The sequence below is a fragment of the Labrus mixtus genome, chromosome 14, assembly GCF_963584025.1.
Source record: "Labrus mixtus chromosome 14, fLabMix1.1, whole genome shotgun sequence".
NCBI classification, from domain to species: domain Eukaryota; kingdom Metazoa; phylum Chordata; class Actinopteri; order Labriformes; family Labridae; genus Labrus; species Labrus mixtus.
In genome coordinates, this window is record NC_083625.1 from 6861402 (window position 1) to 6884435 (window position 23034).

The 23034-nt window shown below is 40.9% G+C and overlaps 1 protein-coding gene across 5 annotated transcripts in view; it reads right to left on the bottom strand.

Annotated features, from left to right (window-relative positions):
• sptbn2 (spectrin, beta, non-erythrocytic 2) overlaps positions 1 to 23034 on the bottom strand; it is a 52674-nt gene that overhangs the window by 18099 nt on the left and 11541 nt on the right. For 3 of the 5 annotated variants that reach the window (XM_061054708.1, XM_061054707.1, XM_061054710.1), the window contains exons 2-9: positions 20747 to 20934; positions 3154 to 3305; positions 2708 to 2881; positions 2308 to 2399; positions 2045 to 2125; positions 934 to 1049; positions 339 to 451; positions 59 to 246 (exon numbers count right to left, since the gene is read on the bottom strand). In XM_061054708.1, coding sequence (XP_060910691.1) covers positions 59 to 246; positions 339 to 451; positions 934 to 1049; positions 2045 to 2125; positions 2308 to 2399; positions 2708 to 2881; positions 3154 to 3305; positions 20747 to 20903 — 1073 coding nt within the window. In that variant the 5' untranslated portion in view covers positions 20904 to 20934. Of the gene's footprint in view, positions 1 to 58; positions 247 to 338; positions 452 to 933; positions 1050 to 2044; positions 2126 to 2307; positions 2400 to 2707; positions 2882 to 3153; positions 3306 to 15490; positions 16117 to 20746; positions 20935 to 23034 lie in introns of those variants that run through there. The other 2 variants (XM_061054709.1, XM_061054711.1) reach the window with 2 other exon arrangements.

Genomic DNA, 23034 nt, shown 5'->3' on the forward strand with positions numbered 1-23034 from the left:
CTGTCTCCTTCACTTGGTTACTCTGTTTAACTCTAAGCTCTTTTTTTTTTTGTCTTACTTGGGAGGTTTCTCAACAGTCCTGTAGGAGTTGAAAGCCTGCAGCTGGTTCTGCACACCATTCAGCGAGTTAGCTAGCTGCCGGTCGTTGAGCGTGCCAATGGTCTGCTCAATCCACTGCAGCAGCTCCGAAGCAAGGGTCTCATACTTGTCTATCAGCTGGTCTGCTTCGATAGCATAGTCCAGCACCTGCAAGCAAAAGAGACACATGAGGCAACTGGTGGTATATGGTGACATAAAAAAAAACAAAAACAAAAAAAAACACTAAAAAGGCAGCTCACCTTGCCAATGCGTTTGCCCTCCACTGCCAGGGCTTTCATTTTGGAGAAGTAATGGTAGTAGGTCGCCACATAGGTGATGATGGATTTTTCATCAGGCTGATCAACATTAACATCTGAAAAACAGAATGCAAGATCCATTTGCACCTTATTTTCTTGTTTGAATCTATGTAAACAACACATCTAGTCTTTGCTTATTTGTTTATTTTTGTGTTTATTGTTGATATTTAATATTATACCTTTTTACAAAGAGAGCACAGTTTACCAAAGCAAAATCCATTGTGTGTTTAAGCATACCTGGCCAATAAAGCTGATTCTGATTCTGATCCAAGTTTAGCTCTCACAACAGCACAATAAAAGAGCTTAATAGGTGCCGAAGTGTAACCGTCTTTGGACACGCTTTTTGTGGTGTCAGTGTAGCCGACATGTGACGTAGTGTTGTGTAAGATAGATTTAATTCCAGTAATCCGCCATAGTCTTACCCATCAGGCTGTTTTGGGACAACAGACACCAGCTTAGTGCCTTAGTGGGCAGTATCAGACTCTCAGCGTGACCTAGAGGAACGCTTCATGTTCTCGTGGAGGCTTTACCCACTCACCTTCTGGGTCCAGCAGCTTGGTTAGCCCCAGATCCTTCTCGGCCACATTGAAAGCATTCTGGAGATTGTAGTGAGCGTTGGATCTCTTCAGGTTGTCGAACTCAATCACGTCGGGTCTGCAGAGGCCAGGGAACAATTATGGGTTTAATAAGTACATGATTGTACTGGGAAAAAGCAAATGGTAATATCTTTAAGGTCGATAGACAGCATCAGCTCCTTGTTTTGCAGAGCCAATCAACTCCAGTACATGTTGGTGTTTACAGACCAAAGTATATTGAATGCATGAAAACAGGTTTTTCCATCTGTGGATTAGGCAAGCTGCTCCTGACAATTATTTCTTATTCAGGCCTTCATTGGATTCAACGACCAATTATCATGAATTATGGCTGTTGTCCAACTGTGGTTCAATGTCCAGTGATTTTAAATATACTGTGCTCACAAACCTTCCACTCCACAGCATAATACATTGCAGATACTTGGGGATCAAAAGAGGGAAAAAATAGCTCTTTGCTTATTGGAACTCCCTGCTGGGGAGCCTAATGTGTCGTTTGAATAAAGGACCTGATCGTGTGATCGTGGTTTACACGGGTATACCATGGCTCGCTGACTTCTTCAAGTATCAGGTATCGCTCAATGTCGCAAACAATGCTATCTGATGTCTTTGACTCAGGAGTTAAGGCTACACCTTTGGCTTTCAGGCCAACAACAAATCATAAGACGTGCTATAGATGACACTATTGCCAGCAGGGTGTGCAAGTGAGTTACCAAACATGGCTCTTCATAGAAAATAAATGGGTTATTATTTCTGTGATCTAGGTCATCTTACTCCCCATTTTATTTTCATCCTTTCATTGCTTTGAAGGATGAGAGAGTAGAGGAGACCTAAATAGAAAAGGGGATATAAAAAAAAAAAACACCCCAGAGAAGTGAAATGGTACAGCGACAGGTGCTTTTTGATTTATCAAAGACAGCTAAAAGAGTCTGGCTGACACCTTTATGATTTTTAGGATAAGAATCCTAAATCCACATTCACAAGAAAAGACCAGCTAACTATCTAAATCCAAGTAGAGGGAACGGTATGTGACATCGAGTACAGGAAGAAGTCAATGACCTGTGTTTGTGCACGATGGCACTGAACGCGAGACCATCTCTCCAGCTGGTGGTGAAGTTGTGGATGTTGACATTGGGGTATCTGCAGAGACCAGATCAGAAGTCATTAATCATTAATGTTACACAGCAAGAAGCAGCATCAGCAAGAACTTCATTAAAACCAGAAATAGCCCAAATGATCAAATATGTCTTTAACACATTAACAGAGTTTATGCTGCGTGCTTTAGCCCTCCCTCTGACTCTTCCCTCCCACCACTTTCTCACCCAGCAGTTTTCATTTGGCACCAAAGCAGGAGGGCATCTTTCGCTGATTTTTTCTCCTTGTTGTCTTCTGTCTCCACACTGATGTCCTGGATCTGTTCGCAGAGGATTCATTCTATTAACACCTTTTTCACATAATTGCACACCATTCCAAAATGTTTTAAATAATCTATTTTCAAACTTTCAGTGGGATACAAGCTCCCATGTGGAAGTATGGCATGTGGAATTGCCTTGTAAATCACATGGCAGAATAATTTATCTATTTCACCATATTTACGAGCTGCCTGAGGATGGACTAGGCTACATGCAGAGACAAACTCTCAGTCTGAAAAAGGTCAAATAATGTAGCAGCTGTGCTGACAGTGGAATGAACAGTGATCCCCAAGGCTACGCTGGATGTTACCTGGAAGCGTAGGATGATGGTCCAGATGAGACCCAGGGTGAGACGGTGATTCCCATCCACAATGTCATGTGAGCCCATGTTTTCTAGATGGACTTTTTGCTCTTTCAGAAACTGCAGGGCTTTATCGACATTCTCCAGGCAGTGGATACGCATGCGACCCTTTGTGGGCTTTGGCTGTTTTTGAGCAGATGAAAAAAAAAAGAATTAAGACTGTGTTACAATTATTGAACAAAAGTGATTACAAAATAAATGGAGAAAAGGGAACGTTAGAAATTAAAATAGAAAAACAAGTTGATTCAAAAGGAGGAGGAAGTCATGCTTTAGGAAAGAAGAAACGAGTCACATGAAATCCTCCTTCCAACGGACATGTGGTGCAAGACGAAGGTGATACAGAGGGCCGGGGTCAGGGTTAGGATAGAAAAGGGCGGTTTCTGTGCGATACTGACCAGCTGTTCTCCCGAGAGCACTTCCAGAAGGCGGATAAGCATACGGCCATCTCGTAGGTCAGTGTACAAGTCACCGATGCGACTGGTGACTCGGCCCAGGTGAGAGTTCACCCATTTGGTGAAGGTCTTCTTCTGCACTGCTTCACGCTCATCTGCAAAGCACACAACAGGGAGAGAAGCTAGAGTCACTTCCCAGCCAGATAACAATCCACTTTGAAGCCTCAGACATCATCATCAACATCGCTGCTGTCAGGGACATAAATAACTCTAAGGAATCAATTTGGCTCCAAACAAACAGTGGTGTTAACACCCTGAGGTGACAGGAAATCATAAGGACTTAAGCTGTGGTCCTGAGCAGTTCATTTCACAGATAAGCAACGCCATTAAGTCTCTTGGATCACAGCATTGACAGCTTAGGGAGAGGTTTTCACTCTTCACACTCTTTAGTTTACTTTTGGCTCTCCTTATGCGTGCACCGCTGATTACTCTAATGATGTGAGTTTACAAGAAAACAAAGTGACGATGCAAAGTTGCACAGACTGGGGATGGGATTTAATGAACAATTTGCTGTTCTCTTTTGGAACAGGACTAAAAAAAGAAGAAAAAAAAAAAAAAAAAGTGCCACGATAAATTAAGCTGTGGCAGCAGCTCAGACATATGGACCAGGGGAGTAAGAAGCTAATCCTGCTCCACGACCTGACAAGGTGACCTCATTTCTAGGACACAAGGTCTCCCTCTACCTTCTGAAAACACTGTTCTAGTGGTGTACTAAATGCACTGCATCCAACACAGGCCAACCTTTGTGACATGAAACATACTTGTGGTAAAGATGGATTGCATTATTACAACATGGAAAATAAGCAAATATTCATAGTCTTTCTTAAACAACTTAATTCACATTTTGAGTGAAACTGCACAATTAAAAACTGTACTTCACAAGAACTAGAAAGATCCATTAGACCAAAACCATGTTTGTTTTGTGACTGGTGTCATGCACATTGCACCACACCTCTGCACTGCTACACACTCGAGGGTGGTGCTCAACTCATGTGCTTCAGTGGTCATATCAGGAAGAAAAAGAAAATCAAAAAAAGAAACTGAATTAATGTGAAAGAAAAGTGCCCTGAGGTGTCATGTATCTGGTGAAGATTCACACATCTAAATACTGTACAACTCTTCTGTTCCTGCTGTTTCTTACCTTTATTGCTTAAATTAACATGAGCTAACCTCTGTGTATTCAAATGTTGCTCAAGTTTTTGTTTCACTGCCAAGACAGTGTGGTTTGATTTGAAAGAATTTAACAAATGAATGAACTGCGTAAATGTCAAAAGCATTCACTTGCTGATGAATAAAATCCTCTTGCAGATGGCTGTCCTGTAATGTTCAAATACAACACTTTCAAAGCCGACACTTTCAACCTAAAGGCAAGGTCCAAATATCAAGGCAGTTCATGTAACAGTGGGAGATTGTGAAGGTCAAGAAAGTGGAATACTGACATTTTCAAAGGAGATCCCCGAGATCAAATCACAAAGCCAATAAATCAGTGGCAAGACTTGAGGAATAAAAGTAAAGAGACCTGTTTGCACTCAAAGTGTTGTATAAGTAAGGTGGTCAGTAGCTCAGAAAGCACAGAGGAGTCATAACTGTCCATTGTTTATTAGGACTTTTTGGTTACTTAATGAATGCTTAACCACTTCAAAATGACTGAGCAACTTGTAGGTGACTAAACACATCATGTTATGCAATGAACCCATATCTAACGGCCATCTAAAAAAAGAACAGATTAAGAAACATCACACAACCTCTCTGGGGTGGAGTAACACCACAGGATGTTACACTTGATCTGCTGCAAGCTGACAGCTCTTCCTCAGTTCTTCAACTTTCATATAAGCAGCACAGACATATTCTGATGATGTGCTACCACACTGATGAATATATAAGCAATCCGTCTGATATTCAGTAACAATAGTCGAAGTGAAATACTGTCATAGCCCTGTATATTGATATATTTTATAATTGTGAATGTTCCACTAACATGCCCACAAGGATGCTTATCAGGATGGTGACATTTCTTTGGATTGTAATGTTTTCTGTGCTTTTTACAGCCAGCCTCGACTTGAAAATCTCAGGGACTGTAGACAAAAAAAAAACATTTTTTTTAAAGATGTGTTTTGTTGTAATCCTTGCTCAGACATAAAATGCTTTAGTTGCACTTTTCCCGACAGCACCATCTGCTGAAGTGCACTGACCAGCAAGAAAACAAACATTACACTATTATATTTCATTATTTGTTTTGTGGTGCAGGTTCTCGACCAAGGCTGAGGAATGACTGGTTCTTACAACATTTGTGTTTGCACTTGTCTGCAGAAGAAACTTAAGAACAGCATTTCTGTATGTGCAGCTCCAAAGTATCCGGCTCACCGTGTACCTCGCCGTTTTACTGCTTGGGTGCTCGGTAACAATTGGGAGGGTCATGCATTACAGACAAATATTTTAAAGCCACAGCCACATGACATGGATATGTTTGTCTTTAAAGAGATTGAACTTTTGACTTTGGTTACTGTGCATAAAAACACCAAGGGATCACAGGTAAATGGTGCAAAAGCAAACGTGTATTCCATTGAATACATTTCATGAAAAAGCCCTGATGAATTGTTACGGCTGAGGACTCAATATGAATGTACAAAACTGTAATGACAGCTGAGCTTCGTTGCGGCGCTGTTGCAGAACGGCTCTCTGAAAAAGGCCAAAGTAGAACCTTTAAAGACAGAGAATCGGTGGCTGTACAAAGATCTGTTAAGTTAAAGACGGTGACCCAGCCTTCAGGTGTTTTCGGGTTGGCTGGACCTGAGACAGAAACAGGCGTTTTTTTTCTTCTTCTTCTATCAGCCTGCTGGTCTCCAGGAAATGTGATCATTATAGTTTACTGGGACTCAAGGACAACAGGAAAACAGAATCATGTTTTGGCATCACACTGAAACAGCCACTATGGGTCATACAGTCCTGTATTTCTTTTGCCCTAGTTAGTCCTCTAATTACATTAAGGGTGTTGTTTGTCATTATTTTATACGATTATCCTTTGAACAGACTCTGCTTTAACCCGCTTTGAGTCTCTTCTCGACTCCGTCATGTACTACAGTAAATGATTATTCCAGCATTAAAAGAATCACTTTGTCATTTAGAGTTCTTCAATGAACCAGCAACGACAGGATACTGTGCCAGGCGAGGTACAGTGAAGTCGAGGATCTGCATTCCTCCTGACGCCTGGTCGTGTTGGGACAGCACCCAGCACTGACGAGGAGGCCGTGTTGCTGTGAGTAGGGGGTCCAAAAGAAGAAACGCTACTTCCCTGCACACACTGTGCTGCTAATAACAAGGCTACTGAACGAGAACACAGGACAAGACAAACACAGACTCCGGTCTCTGATGTGTTTGCTCATTATGGCAAGCAAACACAAACCTATCATCAGTTGCAGCCGCAGTCGATAAGGGCCAAAACCGGTGCAGCTGTTTGGACTTACAATGTGACATTTGTATATTGTGTTTTTAGAGCATGGGAGGAAATGTCAACTGTAACGTTTGTACGCCCACATCTACATGATCTTTCTTTTTTTTTTTTTTAACTCACCTGAATGAATGCTCAGAATCTGCTTGTGTATTTTCAACCACGATGGGCGAAGGTGAGAAAGAAAAGATAAAGGGACTGGATTGTTTTCTCCTCTATGTTGTCAGATGTCTTAAGTCGCACGTCACACAAAATGCCTGCAGAGCCTGCCAACACTGTTACACAACAGAGGAAGAGCCAAAGAAAAGGAGCGAAAACAGGAGCTTTTAGAGAGCCAGCCTTGTAATTACTTGTTAGTTTGACATTTTACAACTCTTGCATGCTTTTATGCCTGCCATGAAATGTGGACAATTCCCCCACATGTTAATGCAATGTGTCATTTTTAGGGGGATGTGATAAAACTACCTTTTAAACACACTTTGCAAAGCCTGTAATCCATCAGATCACACGTTTGTACCACTCTTAAAAAAGTGTTTAAAACTGTGTTTTTTCCTGCCGTTAAACACGTACAATTCTTAAAACTGGACTATCAGTAATATCTCACAGTGCGACCCTTTAAAGCTTTTTAGGATTAGATTGAAAATCATTCTCATTTCAGTTTGATAGAAGTGAGCCTTCAGGACTGTTTTTGAACTGTCCTGGAGCTCTTCTTGTCCTTCCTGAACTTGAGTGTGTGTGTAAACTAGAAAAACAAGTGGTTAGTGTTTTCCTCCATTGTTTACTATTTGGCAGATCTGAACTAGTGGTTAGAGGCATCACTGAATGTTTCAAAAGCATATTTGGGCATGTCCAGTCATTTTGAGCATGTTTGTCTCAGGTAGTGAGCTTAAAGTATATGTCAGGGTGGGGGAGGAGGGACGCTCAGCATGTGCTCTCTCTCTCTCTATTGTTAAGAGGTATGACATTTAGCTCACCACTCCTTTCATATTTAACCACCAAACAAACTTGTGTACTGTTGATAACGATGAGTATCTGAGGGTAATCTGAGCAAATATGGTGCTAAGTTCATGTTTGGTGATAAAATGGAGACAGGTACAGCGACCATGAACGAGTCAGTGGGAGAAAGTTCACGCAAATCTATGAAGAAAACACCATCACAACCATGACAAAAGAAAGGCTTTAGTTACCGTACATGAGCTGTGTCGTGGGTTAACTTTAAGAGTTTAGCAATCCTTTTATGAAAATAATGAAATATGTGCACAAGTGTTTAAGAGCTGGGAATCTTTGGGTGTCTCACGATGCGATTTCAACTCTTTGGGTCCCGATAACGATTCTGGATTCATGATTGAAAGTCTATTTTTGAGTTAGTACATACTTCAGGATCTACTCCAGTCAATCTGTGAGACTGGCTGAATATCTTGCTGCTCCCATTGCGATTTTTTGAAAGTTATGAATCAATTTAAAATCTCAGAAGATAAGAATCTTGATTTATAGAAAAATCGATTCTTTTGTTTCCCACCTCTACAAGTGTTCACTCAGATTCCCATTTTGACTTCCCTAGCGTAAAAATGACCTTTTCTTAACCCAGTTCAGTGGTTGTCTTCACCAAGAGTCAGTCAATCCATTTTGAAGAAGGGAAGAAGAGTGACTGCAAGAGAAAGTTAACAACGAGGAAATACGTGTAAGACAATACTAAAGGCCTTTCCTGGTTTCCCTTTCTGTAATTTGTTATTTAATATTTGAAGAGTGCTGCCTTTTCTGCCAGAAATATAATACGATAATATAAGAAAAATAACTGGATTTCGATCACATGACGACATACAGTCATTGTGAAATACATTTTCCCATTTTGCTGAGTGTACAACTTAAATTTGCAAACATGTTCAAACTGTACTGTCATGCAGGTCCTACCATTATGCAATGGTTAACTATTTTAGAAAGCCCACAGAGGCTTATGACATATCGGACAGTGTGCAGAATGTTGTTTGAGTGGAAGGTGTCCTGCTGGCATAGATTGTAATTAGATTAAGACTAGGCGTTGCCGTTCTGCCACTGAGTCGCCAACCTGTTCTTCTTGCAGCCAGCTAAGGTAGCATGAAGTCATAGACGAACTGCTGCCTTGGTGGCTCTGGACTCCTCTAGTTCTGTGTTAATACACAACATGTTTTCATTATTTAACAATGAATGAAGTTGGAGTGAGACTGAGAATAAACGCAGAGGCATCAAACTCTTAATCAGCTCTCAGCAACTCCAGAGTTTGTTGATCATCACTAATTGAGGATTATGTCCCGAACAGTCAGTATCTATCTATCTATATATATATATATATATATTTCTATATTTACCTTTACATTTAATTTCACCTCATTGATAGAGATATTCTTGTGTGGTAAGACAAAAAGCAGAAGATGCCCACAACAACAAGCAGTGTCTCCAACAGAATGACGCTGTACCTGGGTGATGGAGATGGTGAGGGGCTTTTTTTAAAGTTATATTTTAATATTCGGTTTAACAGTAATTTATTCTCTATTTTATTTTCATTTGTGAACACACAACACCTGCACTTTCTTACACAGTGGCTGTACGCCCTGCATCATTCATTAGCAGTATGTTAGAGACGCTCAAATAACATTACTTGCATTTTGAAATGTTTCTGCAGAAAAATATTAAAACGACGGCATAAGAAGCTGCAGCTTTAAAATAAGCGGTCGCACCTCAACGGTGCATTTACTGGAGGGGCGTACTTTCAACAGACCTCTATCTCTCTTGCATCTGGCAATTTGTATGTATAAATACAAATTTAAAAAATAAAAAAAAGGTATACTTCGGCAGCCATAAATATACGTAGGCAGCAGGCCTGAATATTGTCTGTGTGTGGGAAACACATAAGCGATGTCAGCATGGCTCCTTAACCACTGACTGTGCCCTCACACTGAAATCATCCGTTTGTCCATCACAGAGGCAACAAGAAGTATTAGTGGAGGAGGAATAGATGGATGCTGCTTTTCATTTTCCACTTGCTGAAGGCAGGTTTCCAATGTTGTTCACCATCTTCACATTGAATCCTGTGTTTCTCTACTGTGTTGCATGACACTGCACTTTGGCTCTCAGTGGCATCAGTCCAGCACAGAGGACAAGGAGTGACTGCATCCTTAAATAGCTCACCATAGTAAGCACTTCACACAGTGGCAACAAATGCATATTGCAGATTTTGTCCACTTTTCATTTCCCTGAGCATTAAACTACAGAAACTATAGAGAGAAAACAGTACAGGACTAAGCATGGGCTGGTTGGTAATCATTTAGTGCTGCAAACAATTTTAATCTTGTTTCATGTTCTGCACAGATCACACCTTTCTCCCTTCTAGGCATTCCTGGCTCCCTTTTTAGCAGGGTTGTAATGCCCTTGACTTGGTAAAGTACTGACCTACTGTATCTCACCAATCCTGTTCTTGCGTAACAGGTTCCTCTGGTCAACGCGTCCTAAGAAAGAATGAGTTAACTACTTCCATCAATCTGCTGGCTTTAATCTGATTTAATGACCTTCCCTTGGACATTCTCACACAGACAAGATTATGGTTCTGTGCCAAAGGGTACAGGGAGTCGGAAGTCAGTGCTGCTGTTGTTTAGCACGGAGGCTTGAGTGTAAAATATGAAAAAAGGTACGGGGACTTTACTCTCATATTTTACTACTAAATATATCTTTTTTTTTTAATTGAGAAAATGAGTAAAACTACAAGTGTTGTGCCACAGAGGGCGCCCAAAGAAACAGATCGGTCACACATTTATACAAAGAAACATTTCAATTTAATATTGATTAATGATCAAATTTTAGCTTCTTAATCCTTTTTTTAAACATACATCTTTTGTCAATCACTATTCAGTTTCTTCATGAAGCACTATTCCACAATTGGATTTGTCGCCAAGGAGCTACATAAACAGAGTTTGACTGATTTTTAACTAAACGTTATATAATAATATAACATACTGTAGACTTAACTTCAATTTATAATTTTTGTTATGGTTTGAAATTACGATTCAAGTTAGATTTAGGCAAGTCTGGTATATTTCAATTCAATCTAATTTGCTTAAATAAAAAGACATCTAGACTTTATTACTGCATTCATACAAATGAAGTCGCTTTTGCCGTACAAAACTGAACCGAAAATGTGTTAACAACAAACTAGTGTAAACAACAATAAACATTCTGCAAACAATACAGAACGCACAAAAAAGGTCTTCCCTTCCTAAAGCACACTCAAGAATTTTTAGTCAATTCAAGCATGACCGAAAGATTTACTCTTGATTTTGAGTATAGTAGTGCCACAATCGGACTTTACTTCAGCTCGCATGAATCTTCCCAACTGGAACTAAAAAGTAAGCATCAGACTCTGCACCATCATCTTCTGCTGTTTGAGATTACAGAGCAGAGTCAAGGCTATCATGAGAAGAATACCTTGACGTCTTGAGTTTCAGTTTGTTATTTGTCTTCATGAGGTATTCAACAAGTACAGTAGTGACCAAACTCAGACAGTCAAAAGCTGCTTGTAAGCGTTGTGACTGGTGATTACATTTCTCTATTGACATCAGCGGGTGGTTTTGAGCAGAGAGTCAGCTATATGGCTGGTGTGACGCGTCATGGGGTCCATGAGCAATGCAAAAAATGAGGACAAACCATGTCAGAGTGGTTGGAGGAGGAGTTGGTATTTGTTAATATGTTTCAGCAACAGGAGGGGAAAAAAAAGATACATGATGTACTCTGTACTTAAAGCTAAACTGTTCCTTCTCCAACTGCCTGCACATGACTAAAAGAACACTCATACTATTCGTTTTTTCCCTTGGGGACCGAAAAGGCAATTTGAAGAATGGCAACAAAAAGGGCCAAACAGAGGTTTTTTTTATTTCTTTTTTTATTCATTTTTTGAATTATTTCAACAATTTATCAATTACTGAATTCCAGAGTTTATACTTGCTTCATTTTCATAGAAGTTTTATGAAGTCAACCGATTTGGAAACTGGAAGATCTGCTCTTGGCACAACCCTCTGATGAGTTCTAATTGGCATTTGTGCATATCATCTGTCCAATGATATTGTTTTGCACCGACTCGGCCCCATTAAAAAGTCAGCAAACCTGCTCATATAGATGCACAAGCTTTCCTCCCAACAGAAGCAGAGAAGCGGAACTGCCCTCCTTTTACGCGCACGACTTTGAAAGTAGGCCTGTGGTGAAACTGACGCCTTGCCACATGTGGCATGAGTTATTTTTACGCTTTCAACAGTTTGAGGCCTCAAGTATAGCAAGACACTGTGTATTGCCCAACTCTAACAGGTTTGTAAAATTCAATGACAAAGACCTGACGGCGTGAATAAGACAGGGAACTCTCTTACGATACCCTCTTCTTCCCCTTTCTGCAGGCAGTGAAGAGGCACTGCACATGCCCTTCAGGTCATGGCCCTCTGCACCACCTGCAGCTGAGGCTGATAACGGGGGGAGATAGGAGAGGGGGGGGGGGGGGGGGGGGGGGAATGGCCAAGGCCAACCCCGTGAGAATGGAGCCCGGAAGCAGGCACCTAACAGCCACAACATCTGCACACAAACAGGGTGTGAAATGTCAACAACACTATAATTATCCTAAAGCCTCCAAAACTGCACTTTGTTGTTAGCCCTTCTCGCAGGACAGCGTCAATATTGGTAAAAACCGAACAAACAAAAAAGCATTTTGAGTGTGTGTGTGAGAGTTTGTGTGTGTATACGTTTGGTGAACCCTCCTCACTAAGGTAATGTGACTCTGAGTTACAGCTGCAGGCCACAGGAGACCGAGCTTTCACTAAGAGTGTTAGAAATATTAAGTTTCAACGTTCAATTCATAGTGTGCTACTGGTCTTGAAACCTGACCAAAATGTGACGTTTATCTCTTCCAGTCTCAATTCATATCCTTAAATAAATTATTAGATCAGAAAAAATACTTCTGACCCAGATGGCTTAGCGTTCACTGAGCAGAAAAAAAGATGACGTTTTATTTAACAAGCGAAGATATCAGAATACACGAGGGAGACGAGACTGTTGAGGTGGAGAGACATTACACATTTAAGCACTGAAGCTAGAAATCAGTCAACTCCGTACAAAAAGAGAATTTTAAGTTGCAGACTTTATTTGGACAGCTTTTCACTTTTCTTTTTTCTTTTTTTTTTCCTGTTTGTGTGTTTTAAGGCCTAGAAGGCAAACAAAAAAGCCTTCTAGCTTTGTCGTTCTATTTGAACAGTCACACTGCTAATGCCTGCAGAGTGCCAGTCCGAACTGAAGGCAGCAGTGGTTGCCTCAGAGGGTGTAAGGGGCCCGGTGAGTGACCCTTGGATGAGGATCTGCAAGTCCAAACTGACACACTGTAGTACCTGGTGCCAGAATCAATACTACAGCAAAATGTGAAGTAGAAAGTCATTTGAAGTCCATAGCGGTTTTTTTTTTCTCTTGAGACAGAATGATTGCATAATATAATGCGCAGACAGTTATTCCAGGCTTTGCAATAATGTATATGCTCCCTTAATTGGTCATGAATGATTTCATGGGTATGATGTGGGGGTGAGCCAATAAAAAAAAAAAAAAAGCTATTAAAAAGGCAGCAACTGTCCCTCCATCTGCCAATAGAGCCTGTTCCATTGCACACAGATAACGCCTTTTTCTCTCTCACTTCAATCTACCCATGTGGGCCAGTGTTTCATTAAACCTGTCCCCCTTGGCAGTAGTTATTTAGTTACCGAGGTTCATTCTTTACCAGTTAGATATCATTTACCAATGAGTCACGTAACAAAAGATGTGTACGGCGCTTTCATGGCTGGAAGAGGACCTACAATTCTGTTTTCCCCCCCCATTTTCTACTTCCATCCCTCAGTGAAGATGTTTCAATTTTACATGGAAGTGAACTATGGCTTTTTGCTTTTTGAAAAGTTGGAAAGCACCAACCTGGAGGAAAAAAGATGACAACAATTTCAAATTAAAGCAAGCCCAACTTTTAAATTGATTCCATTTGTCTAAAGTGCAGGTAATGACGCCAAACTATTTATATGCACATGTATTGATCTGTCAATCCTGCTGCTATCATCATATAGCACGGGGAGGGAGGGAGTGACACAAGGAATGAGCCTCAGGGGTAGACAAACTGGAAATACAAGTGAGTGTTGCCAACTGTGTTTTTTCGTGTCTGAGTATGTGTGTGCAGGAGTACATTAACAGTAAACTCGACCAAGAGTCTAACCGTGCTCAGAAATAACCAAACCAAGAGACATGTAACCCTGTGCATCTGTTATGTTGAATTCAATTTGTCTTGTTAATATTCATACTTCTACAGCTTATTTCACAACCCTCGTGTTGTAAGGAAGTGGTTTTAAGACCTGTCAGCACAATTTAGGTGACAGATATCTGCCCCCCCCAAAATTACACAGTGTGGTAAAGGTTACCTCGCCTGACAAGTTAGAAAGACAAGAATACATGAACCGTTGACTGAAGTTCTTTCTGCATGAGGCTGCATCATTGATCGTGACAATGATGCAAGTCTTAAAGAAGAAGAAGAAACAGATACAATTTCTTAAGTGAAGGAGTCAAGTAAGGAGTGTTGGGGCTGTCAGGAGACTTTATTACTTAGGCATCACTTCACAGATGTGACATACTGTACATACACATGTCTTGAGCAAATGTGCCTTTTCCTCGGTGGCAATGAAGATTAAACATAATACAGGAGGTGAAAATTTGTTTGTCCATTTATGGAATGTCAAACATGCAGAGAGAGTAGACTTGCCCCACAAGTACACTCAAGACAACTCTTTTCCAGACAAAAAACCAGGGAGGGACCGGATGCTCGCAAAACACTGCAATCCTCATGCACACCGGTGACTGACATGCCAGTTTCATACACTAAAGCACGAGCACTCAGGTACTGCAAATACCTTATCATGTGGCCTGTTACCAAAGGGCCTAAAACTCATAAGGACGGGCCGTTTCATAATGCAAGACGTCTATAAAGTTGTTCAAACGAGAGCTGTCACAAAATAAAATGGATGTAAAATTCATCCTACATTCTTGACCTTTTTGACTGTATTAAAAACATGCAAGTTAAAAACTCAGTTTTTCGACACGAGGTGCAGGAAGTTGACGAAGTTCCATTTAAGTTAATCATTGAAGTTTTGGGTTAAACTTGAGTTTCTATTCCATCTTTTCCAAGGCGGCATGTTAAACCACAGTCCTCTGTGATTTCACTTTGCAGCAACGTCACAGACCTTACAGGCTTTAGCCAGAGACAGAGCTGTGCATTGTAATGAGATAAGAAGGACAGGTGGCCCAGTGATCAGGTGCCAGACTGCTGGCCTGCTTTAGAGCTGAGCTGAAGCCTACTGAGCGTCTACTATGGCTCTCCTCGACTCTCTCCACATTAAGCTCTGAAATAGTACCGGATTGGGAGGCGAGGGGGGGGGGGGGGTCTTCAGTCTCTAACAGGTAGCCACTCAAGCCAGGAAAATGCTGAGCTATTTGGAGACTTATTTACAACTGAACATATTCTGTAGGACAACCAGTAGAGCTCCAGCTCATGACAGAATTGATTTTTTAAAGCACATTTGTGTTAGGGAAGGTTTCATCGCTCACTAGAGGAAAGTATTGACAATACCTCCTGAAAGTCGTCGTTACAGGAGGCAGAAGAACAATCACTCATCCTTGACGTCGCGACAACTGCGTATTCAAATATCTTATCTAAACAAACCATTAGAGAAACGTTTTCTACTCTCTTTTATCTGACAGAAATGTCTCCTTTCTACTAAATCGACGTGGAACTTTGACTCTTACCTTGCAGCTGTTTAAACCTTCCTTCCAAGATGTTGGAGTATTGCACCTGATTAACAAACGCTGCTGGGGACAAGCAGGGCTCTCTGTCCCTGTGGTCCCACTCCATGGCCTTTGCTTTGGATTTCTCCTAAATATTCCTCTCAGATACAGAATGAATGGGAGATCTCCTGCATAGCACAGCAAAAGCAACAGTTCCCACAAAAAAAAAAAAAGTGTCCGACCCAACAGAACGAGAGAAAAAAAAAGTTAAATCCAAAAAGCCTTGGTCTATCCTCCTCTCCTAGATTGCCTCAGTGGTGTAGTGTTGGCGCCTACTCTTTTCTTCATTCACTGTATGTCCCACCTTGTCCAATGAAAACACAGCAGAGAAAGCCCGGGTGGAGGTTTTTTTTTTTTTTTTTTCCAAAAAAAAAAAAAAAAATTATTTCAAACAAAACATAAGAACAAAATGTTCTCCTCTTTCACCTCCTCCTGTGAAAATCTCGCCACAGCACAAAGTAAAAGCTTTTGGTTGCACTCCCTTGTGGTTATAGCAACACAATACTGGCTATGCCTTCCCTTCCAACTCTGAACACGCATTTGCTGGAGCAGAGCGCAGCAGAGGAGGCTAACCGGCTGTGGTCGGATAGCTGTGTAAACAAAGCCTGCTGTGCCGTCTGAACATAGATGCATTTGCATAAGGTGTGTTTGAGGGAGGAGCACAAAGGAGGACCACGGCGGAGGGATGGGAGGAGGGACGAGGTGCAGAGGTGGACTAAACCATTAGAGTTCTTTAGTCAGTGTAGCTAGAGGCGGATTACTCAACTCCACCTTAATTCCACTGAGCAGCGGGGTGTGGCCTGCCAAGAAGGTATATCATGACACTCCCCATCAGATTGCGTCCTCTTATCCTGTTTTCTCGCCGTGTGGTTTCATCTCATTTCTTTCACTCTCCGAGATAACACCTGCTCTCTATATTTAATTTTTCTGCACACAGAGTCTGCCTCTCTATAAGGCGTTGAGACAGGAAGGAAGTTGTTGAGTCAGTCTTAGAAACATAACAAGCTCCCTCCTGCCTCAACAAGATTTGAAACGGTGAACTTGTGTGTGTGTGTGTGTGTGTGTGTGTGTGTGTGTGTGTCTGTTTATCAGGCAGATGGTTGGTAAAGGTGGGGGTGGACGAGAGTCATTACCTAAATTAAAACAATTATAGAAAAGCACTATTATGTCTGACTAGATTAGGAACGGAAATATTAAATCATTTCTAGCACCACTGAATAAAAAGAAAAGTCTCTTAAAGGCTCCTGTGAGGAGCTTTCAGTTTGCACTGATTTCAGTGCCTCTCATGGATAAAGCAATACGTCTATCTCATTGCTGAATTTGTCCTCTACATTTGTAAATAATGTTTTCTGCTGTTCCTAAACAGTCAATGTTTCTCTCGCTATGAATCATTGCTGTGGGAAAGGTCAATGGGGCTGTTTGTAGTGCAAAACTTTGACACCTAACCAGCGGAAGCGGTTGAAGGTATTCAAAATGACAACATACAAATTATCAATCCCATCACTTGTGATCTTGTTTGCCTTTGTAGGTTACTTGGAGGCATCCATATTCGTTTCAGTCTGTTCCATAACCAGCTCAAAACTCTTCACATTTGCTTTAAATGTTAAAAATGGTCATTTCATTTCTCCACCTTCATATAAAGGTGCACTCTAGAAAAATTAACATTTGAAATAGTTTTGGGACTCCAATCACTGTCTCCATCACTAAAGAAAAATAATATCAGAACCATTATTAACAGCTTTTAAGATCCTCAAGGCTGTGCTACGTCATCTATACAATAATAAAGTAATTATTATTACAATAGTAAATAATTAATGCACACTAAGAAACCATCAGCAGACTACGCATTAAAAGAAAATGTGTTTACTTTTGAAGTTATCTATGGGTAATTAATTACAGGCAGGGTTTCCGCTTTCTTCCGGCAGTAACTTATTAACATGCCAAAGAAATGCAGCAGTGAAGTTACACTTGCAATAAATGCCCGGGTGTGCAATTATTACACAAGACGGTAAACACAGTATGGATTAAGGCCAAAGGTCTTACAAGCAGACTGTTTTTTTTTGGTGGGGTCAGGGGGCAGCGGTAAAAAGGGTCTGGTCGGGTTGTTTTGATCTATTTGCCATGATGAGCTGGGAGCATCTGGATGGGTCTCATTAGCAGACAAAAATGCTCCAGGCTTTCTGCTACTGGGTTTTTATGGGAGGGGGGGGTGACTGGACTAATGAGATCCAAAGAGAACACACTTCCTTCTGAGGAACAGATGATATGCGTTGGTCACATGCAGGGAGAGATAAAAAGCAGAGAACTGGTCAACCTCAGTAATGGCCATTTGAAATCCCATTTGGCTCATATCAAACATTACAATTCCAATTAACAAGAGAGGCAGACGTGAAGGCAGGTTTGTATGTCTGGCTTGTGTATCTTCATTTATTATGTGGAGGTGGTTAACTCCCTATAAAAGCCATCAGTCATTTAGATACATTACGAAGTAAACAAAGCAGATGGGGTTAACAGTTATTTTCTGAATCTTGTGAAACACAACAACAAACTGTGAGAAAGTCTGCCAGAGGGAGATGTGGGAGAAACTCCTGCTCAGAGCAAACAGGGCTTAATGATAATTAATGATGGTCTGGTGTGGTGAGTGAACACAGAGGAGAAGAAGAGAGAAAAAAGATAGAAGCTGTCGGGGGAGTGAGCACTACCAGAGGGAGAAAAGGAGAGATCTATTGCTGAGAATGTACATTTTCTCCATCCTACAGCACAGGCCCTTCTACAAACCTAAGGGAGGACTGAAGGCCTGACCGCACTCCAAACACTGACAGTAAATATATGAAGGGGAATCCCTCTGGGACAAGTAGGGTTGAATTCTCATGAGTCTCACAATCGCTCAGTCAGTCTCAGTATAATAAAAGTGGACAAAAGGGAGATTGACTTATCGGATTTTCTAGTTTTTTTTTATGGTTTCTGTGTTTTCTCTGAATTCATAATATACTTAAACACATGACACATTGAAGGCATAGTCTGACATTATTTCTTGATAACAGATGACGATTTGAATGTATTGCGAAAAAACATTAAAAAGCAGGTGGATGCTGCAAAAACGTTGCTCTTTCAAACTGGGGAAGTTCATACAAGACCATGTTACTGTTTGAATGTGAAGCAGGCCATTTGCTTTAAAAAAGGCTAATTTGCACAGCTTGCCTTGCTACCCACCCACACAGTATAAGCTTATTTCAACAAATTGCTATTATTTTTACTTGGGTGAAGTTTTCTATGGTGAAACAAGTGGCAGCCAGTGCTGCGACGCTGAAAGCAGAATGATTGCAGTGGATCACAAGAGTGTAAAGGGGTGTGAAGCAGGAAACGAGGTGATCGTATTACACAGAGAAAAGCACAAGGTTTCAGTGAGAGACAAGGGTAAGTAAGCAAGCAGCAGCTTACAGGATGCATAAGGTCTTGACATGTGGGGATTAGCTGTAAAAGGTGGGCAGGAGTTGTGCCTGGGGGGCGGAAGAACTGCTCCAGCATGTCAAAGAATGTGCACATCAAGCCCATACTTGTCAAACAGAGATGGTATCACAGGTATTCACAGAAGCACACACACACCACCATAATTGTATGGTGGGAAGAAACAAAATATTTAAATGCAGAACACTGGCAGTGCCCTAAGTGTGTTTTATGTTGGCAGGGGGCAATGAGTCGAGCTGCATTTGTAAGTGAAATGAGGTTTATCAGTGAGAGGTACTTTGACTACAGCTGTGCACAAAGATTAAAAGAGCATGGGGGTTTTTCACTGCCAGTGTGTGTGTCCTGGTTCCTGTCTGCCTGTTGCTCCCCCCTGCTGGGGTTAAAGTGATACTGCAACCTGTTTTTTTTTTACAATCAAAAAGGAAAAAAGGATACTTTATCTTTAGGATGTGTTGCCAAGAACAAACAGCCTTACTTCAATGAACACACAAGCACCAAACAACACAAACACACAGGATGGACTGATGGAAAGGCACTCCCACAGGTTGGAAGGATGGCTGTAAACCGCAGGCATGTAAATTAGGAAACAATGCTGAAGACAGATATAAGCATTGTATTAAGACATGCTTCTTCATAAGTTTCCCTAAGATCACTAAATGTAATCAGTTTGAGTGTAATTCAAATAAAGTCCATATGGAATTTTTTTTTTTTTAAACATGTTGATGTGTAAAGACTTGATGGAGCATTGTGAATATTTTAGATGGTTGGTTTATGTTTCAGCGTTGATAAAAATCACAGAAAAATTGTATCCAATCTAGATCAATGCCTAGTCTCATCACCTCATTCCATCACAGCTTACTGCTCTTTGGTGAATTGACTCTACAGCCGCCTGCCTTTGTCCTCATTTTGGAAGTATTTCTGTCTTGCCCTATAAAGGCAGAGTTGAGCCTTTAGGGACAGGAGAGAATGAAGTTTGGCTTTGTGCAACTGGCTGTTCACCTGTGATTTTATCTCTTCATGTAATCTGTGATTTTAACTGTTGTTGTTTAGGATCTTTAAAACATTGGTGTAGAGAACACTATTTTCTCTCTGATGATGGATGAGTGTAGTCTCGAACCATAGCTCATTCCCCACTCTCTCTTTGATTTCCATCCACAGTCTTATCTCTGCTGAGAACAAATTAAACCATTTCCAACTCAAAAAAATGATCAACCAGGCACACAAACAGAAATTCAGCAGCTTTTCCAGTAGTAAGCACCGACAGTATTTGTATGATAGAGACCAAAATAAAAAAGTAATAGTACTGAATGTTTGACATGGTGGGGGATGTATTTTGATCGTGATGTTAGAATTATCAAATCATCATTCACATTATACTGCTCAGCTCAGCAGGACTGAATGGATCCCTGCAGTGCAATGTGTCCTTCAATTCAAGCTAATGGTGTAATAATAAGCTTCCTTAATATTTTCATTTCACGGCTCACCAAAACTCTGTTAGAAGGATTACTACGCACTATTTAAGTTATCCCCAACATTGACAATAATATTCAAATATTATTTTTGATTTGTGTGTGCTATCCAGCTTGTAATATGCGCAGATCTATTCTGCAACACACTTTTCAAAATTTGATAAAAAGGTATAATTTTAAAACAGTGACGAATGTTTTCATCAATTTTCATCTCATAAACACGGAACACATAAGTGCAGGTTGACACAATGCAAGCATACATCTGTGGAGTGATGCCTACCTGCTAGAGCTTTGATGCGTGAGCGCTCAAAGAGGCGTGCTGAACTGTTCTCATTATCCCAGTCAGTCTCTGCTGCCAGGTCCCAGCGGTTGTTGATGTCATTGTACTGCTGCTGGATCTCCAAGTTGTCAAAGTCTGTCGGTGAGATGGTGCTCATGGTGTCAAGGCTGGAGGAAAACACATTCAACCTAGAGTGTGGACACAGAGACACAAGAGCATTTAGAGTGAGTGCATGCAGAGGAGATAAGAGGACATGATATGAATCCACAGGCTTCAATGAGACTGACCCTTGAAATGTTTGTGAGGCTACGATGTAAGATGTTTAGGAGCCGAGCGTCTCTTTCTATTTCATCAGCGGTCAGATGATGGACTGTAACATCCATCAGCCACACTCTCCTCACAGACTCACAGCTGCACTCAAGTTGTATTTAATCAAATGACAGTCATGCAAATAGCAGCAGGGACAGTACAACTGCCAGAGTGTGTAATGAGATAAAAAAAAAACTTTGAGATAAGTTCAGCGACTTCCCAGTTGTTAAGTTAAAGAAGCAATAATTTAATATGACTGCTCCTGTAAGCCAGGGCAACGCCAGTAATCTCATTTCAGCCTTAAAAAACTCATCTATACTGATTAGATCTTGACTTGTACACATGCAAAGCCTAGAAACAAGACACACACTCAAAATGCCAATATGATAAACCTAGGGTGCAAAGCCACTGCACACACACAACAGTTAAAACTCTAACCGCATTAGAGCTGAAAAGCAAAAACAGAACTGTAGCTGAATATTAAAAAATACTGTAAGACTGCAGCAATGTTTTACAACGGATGATGGTATTCCCAGGTGACACTTTCAACTCAACTATGTTTGAAACAGAAATCTACAAATCAACAGGATGTAACATCAAATGGTTATTCTAGTTTCAGAACACCTTCCTGTCAATTGGATCACAAAAATAGAGAAAAGAAAACTTTTTTCATGTATTTCAGCCTTATCCAAGACTATACAAATGCCTCAATAACATTATGTTGAGGTATCATCTAGCAGTTGCTTTGAAGCCTATCCAGTAAAAAAAAAGACACTTTGGGAGGGAAAGCAAGGAAACATAACGTAAAAGTTTCTCTTCCCTCAAAACATTAAAAGCTTGAGGTTAACATTTGCATCCCTTTGCACATCATGCTTGAGCGACAGTATGGAAACCAGCTCATCAAAACGTTGCTCTACAGCCTTTCTCCTGGTCAAACTTCCACAGAATACAGTATATTCTCATTCCCTGTGTACTGTAAGCCATGCAGCAACCCTCTATTTGTACTAACTCAGCATCCAGTTATGGGCTGCATGTGAGGCAGTTATATAACAAGGCTTCCTCATATGGCAGCAATCAATACCTCATAAACAAGGAGGTCAATCCTACTCGCTTCCTCCGGCTGGCAGAGTTACTGTTTTTTTTACAGACAGATCTAACGTGACCCAGAAGATACATCTGGTCCTTTTTTTTTTTTTTTATTACATTGTGGGTAGCGTGTGACAAGTTTTCAAATGACTTCAAAATGTTACAGTACAAATCTTTTTTACCAGAAATGTTTTACACTCATCAGTCATCATGCTTCAATGTGTGTAGATGGCCGGAGTGGCTGATCCTGCGCTGGGTTTGGCCTTTAAGTCGACCAACATGAATGCGTAGAAGACAGCTTAGAAAAGACAAGATGATACATTGCAATGGTAAATGGACTTGAGGTTGTATAGAGCTTTTCTAGTATTCTGACTACTCAAAGTGCTTTTACACACAGCTACCTACTAACACACTGATGGCAGGGGACGCTATGTAAAGCGTCCATCAACAAATCCCGTTCACAAACACTCACACACCGCCAAAGCATGAGCAACTTGGGGTTGAGTGTGCTGCCCAAGGACACATCAGACATGTATCTGCAGGATGTGGGTATGAACCCCGACCTTCCTCAGAGCGCAGCTGTGCATATTGATGACGGTATCAGTATGACAAGCGCCTGAGTGAAAAGCACACTTTTTGATGAATCGGATCATAATGTTTTCCCTGCTTGTTTATAAAATGGACGATAACGGCAAATGTACAGACAGGTCCTGTCTTAGTATAAGACAGACACCCAATGGGGGATCTACATAAGGATTAAATCCCCCGCCAGACAGACCCATTAACTAACTGGGGCCATTTGTTGAAAAGCACCGAAGGGATTTATGAACGAGGTTGAGTAGACAGTTTGCTAATACCTTTTTGGTTTATCTTTTGTTGTGTCTAGTAGCTGT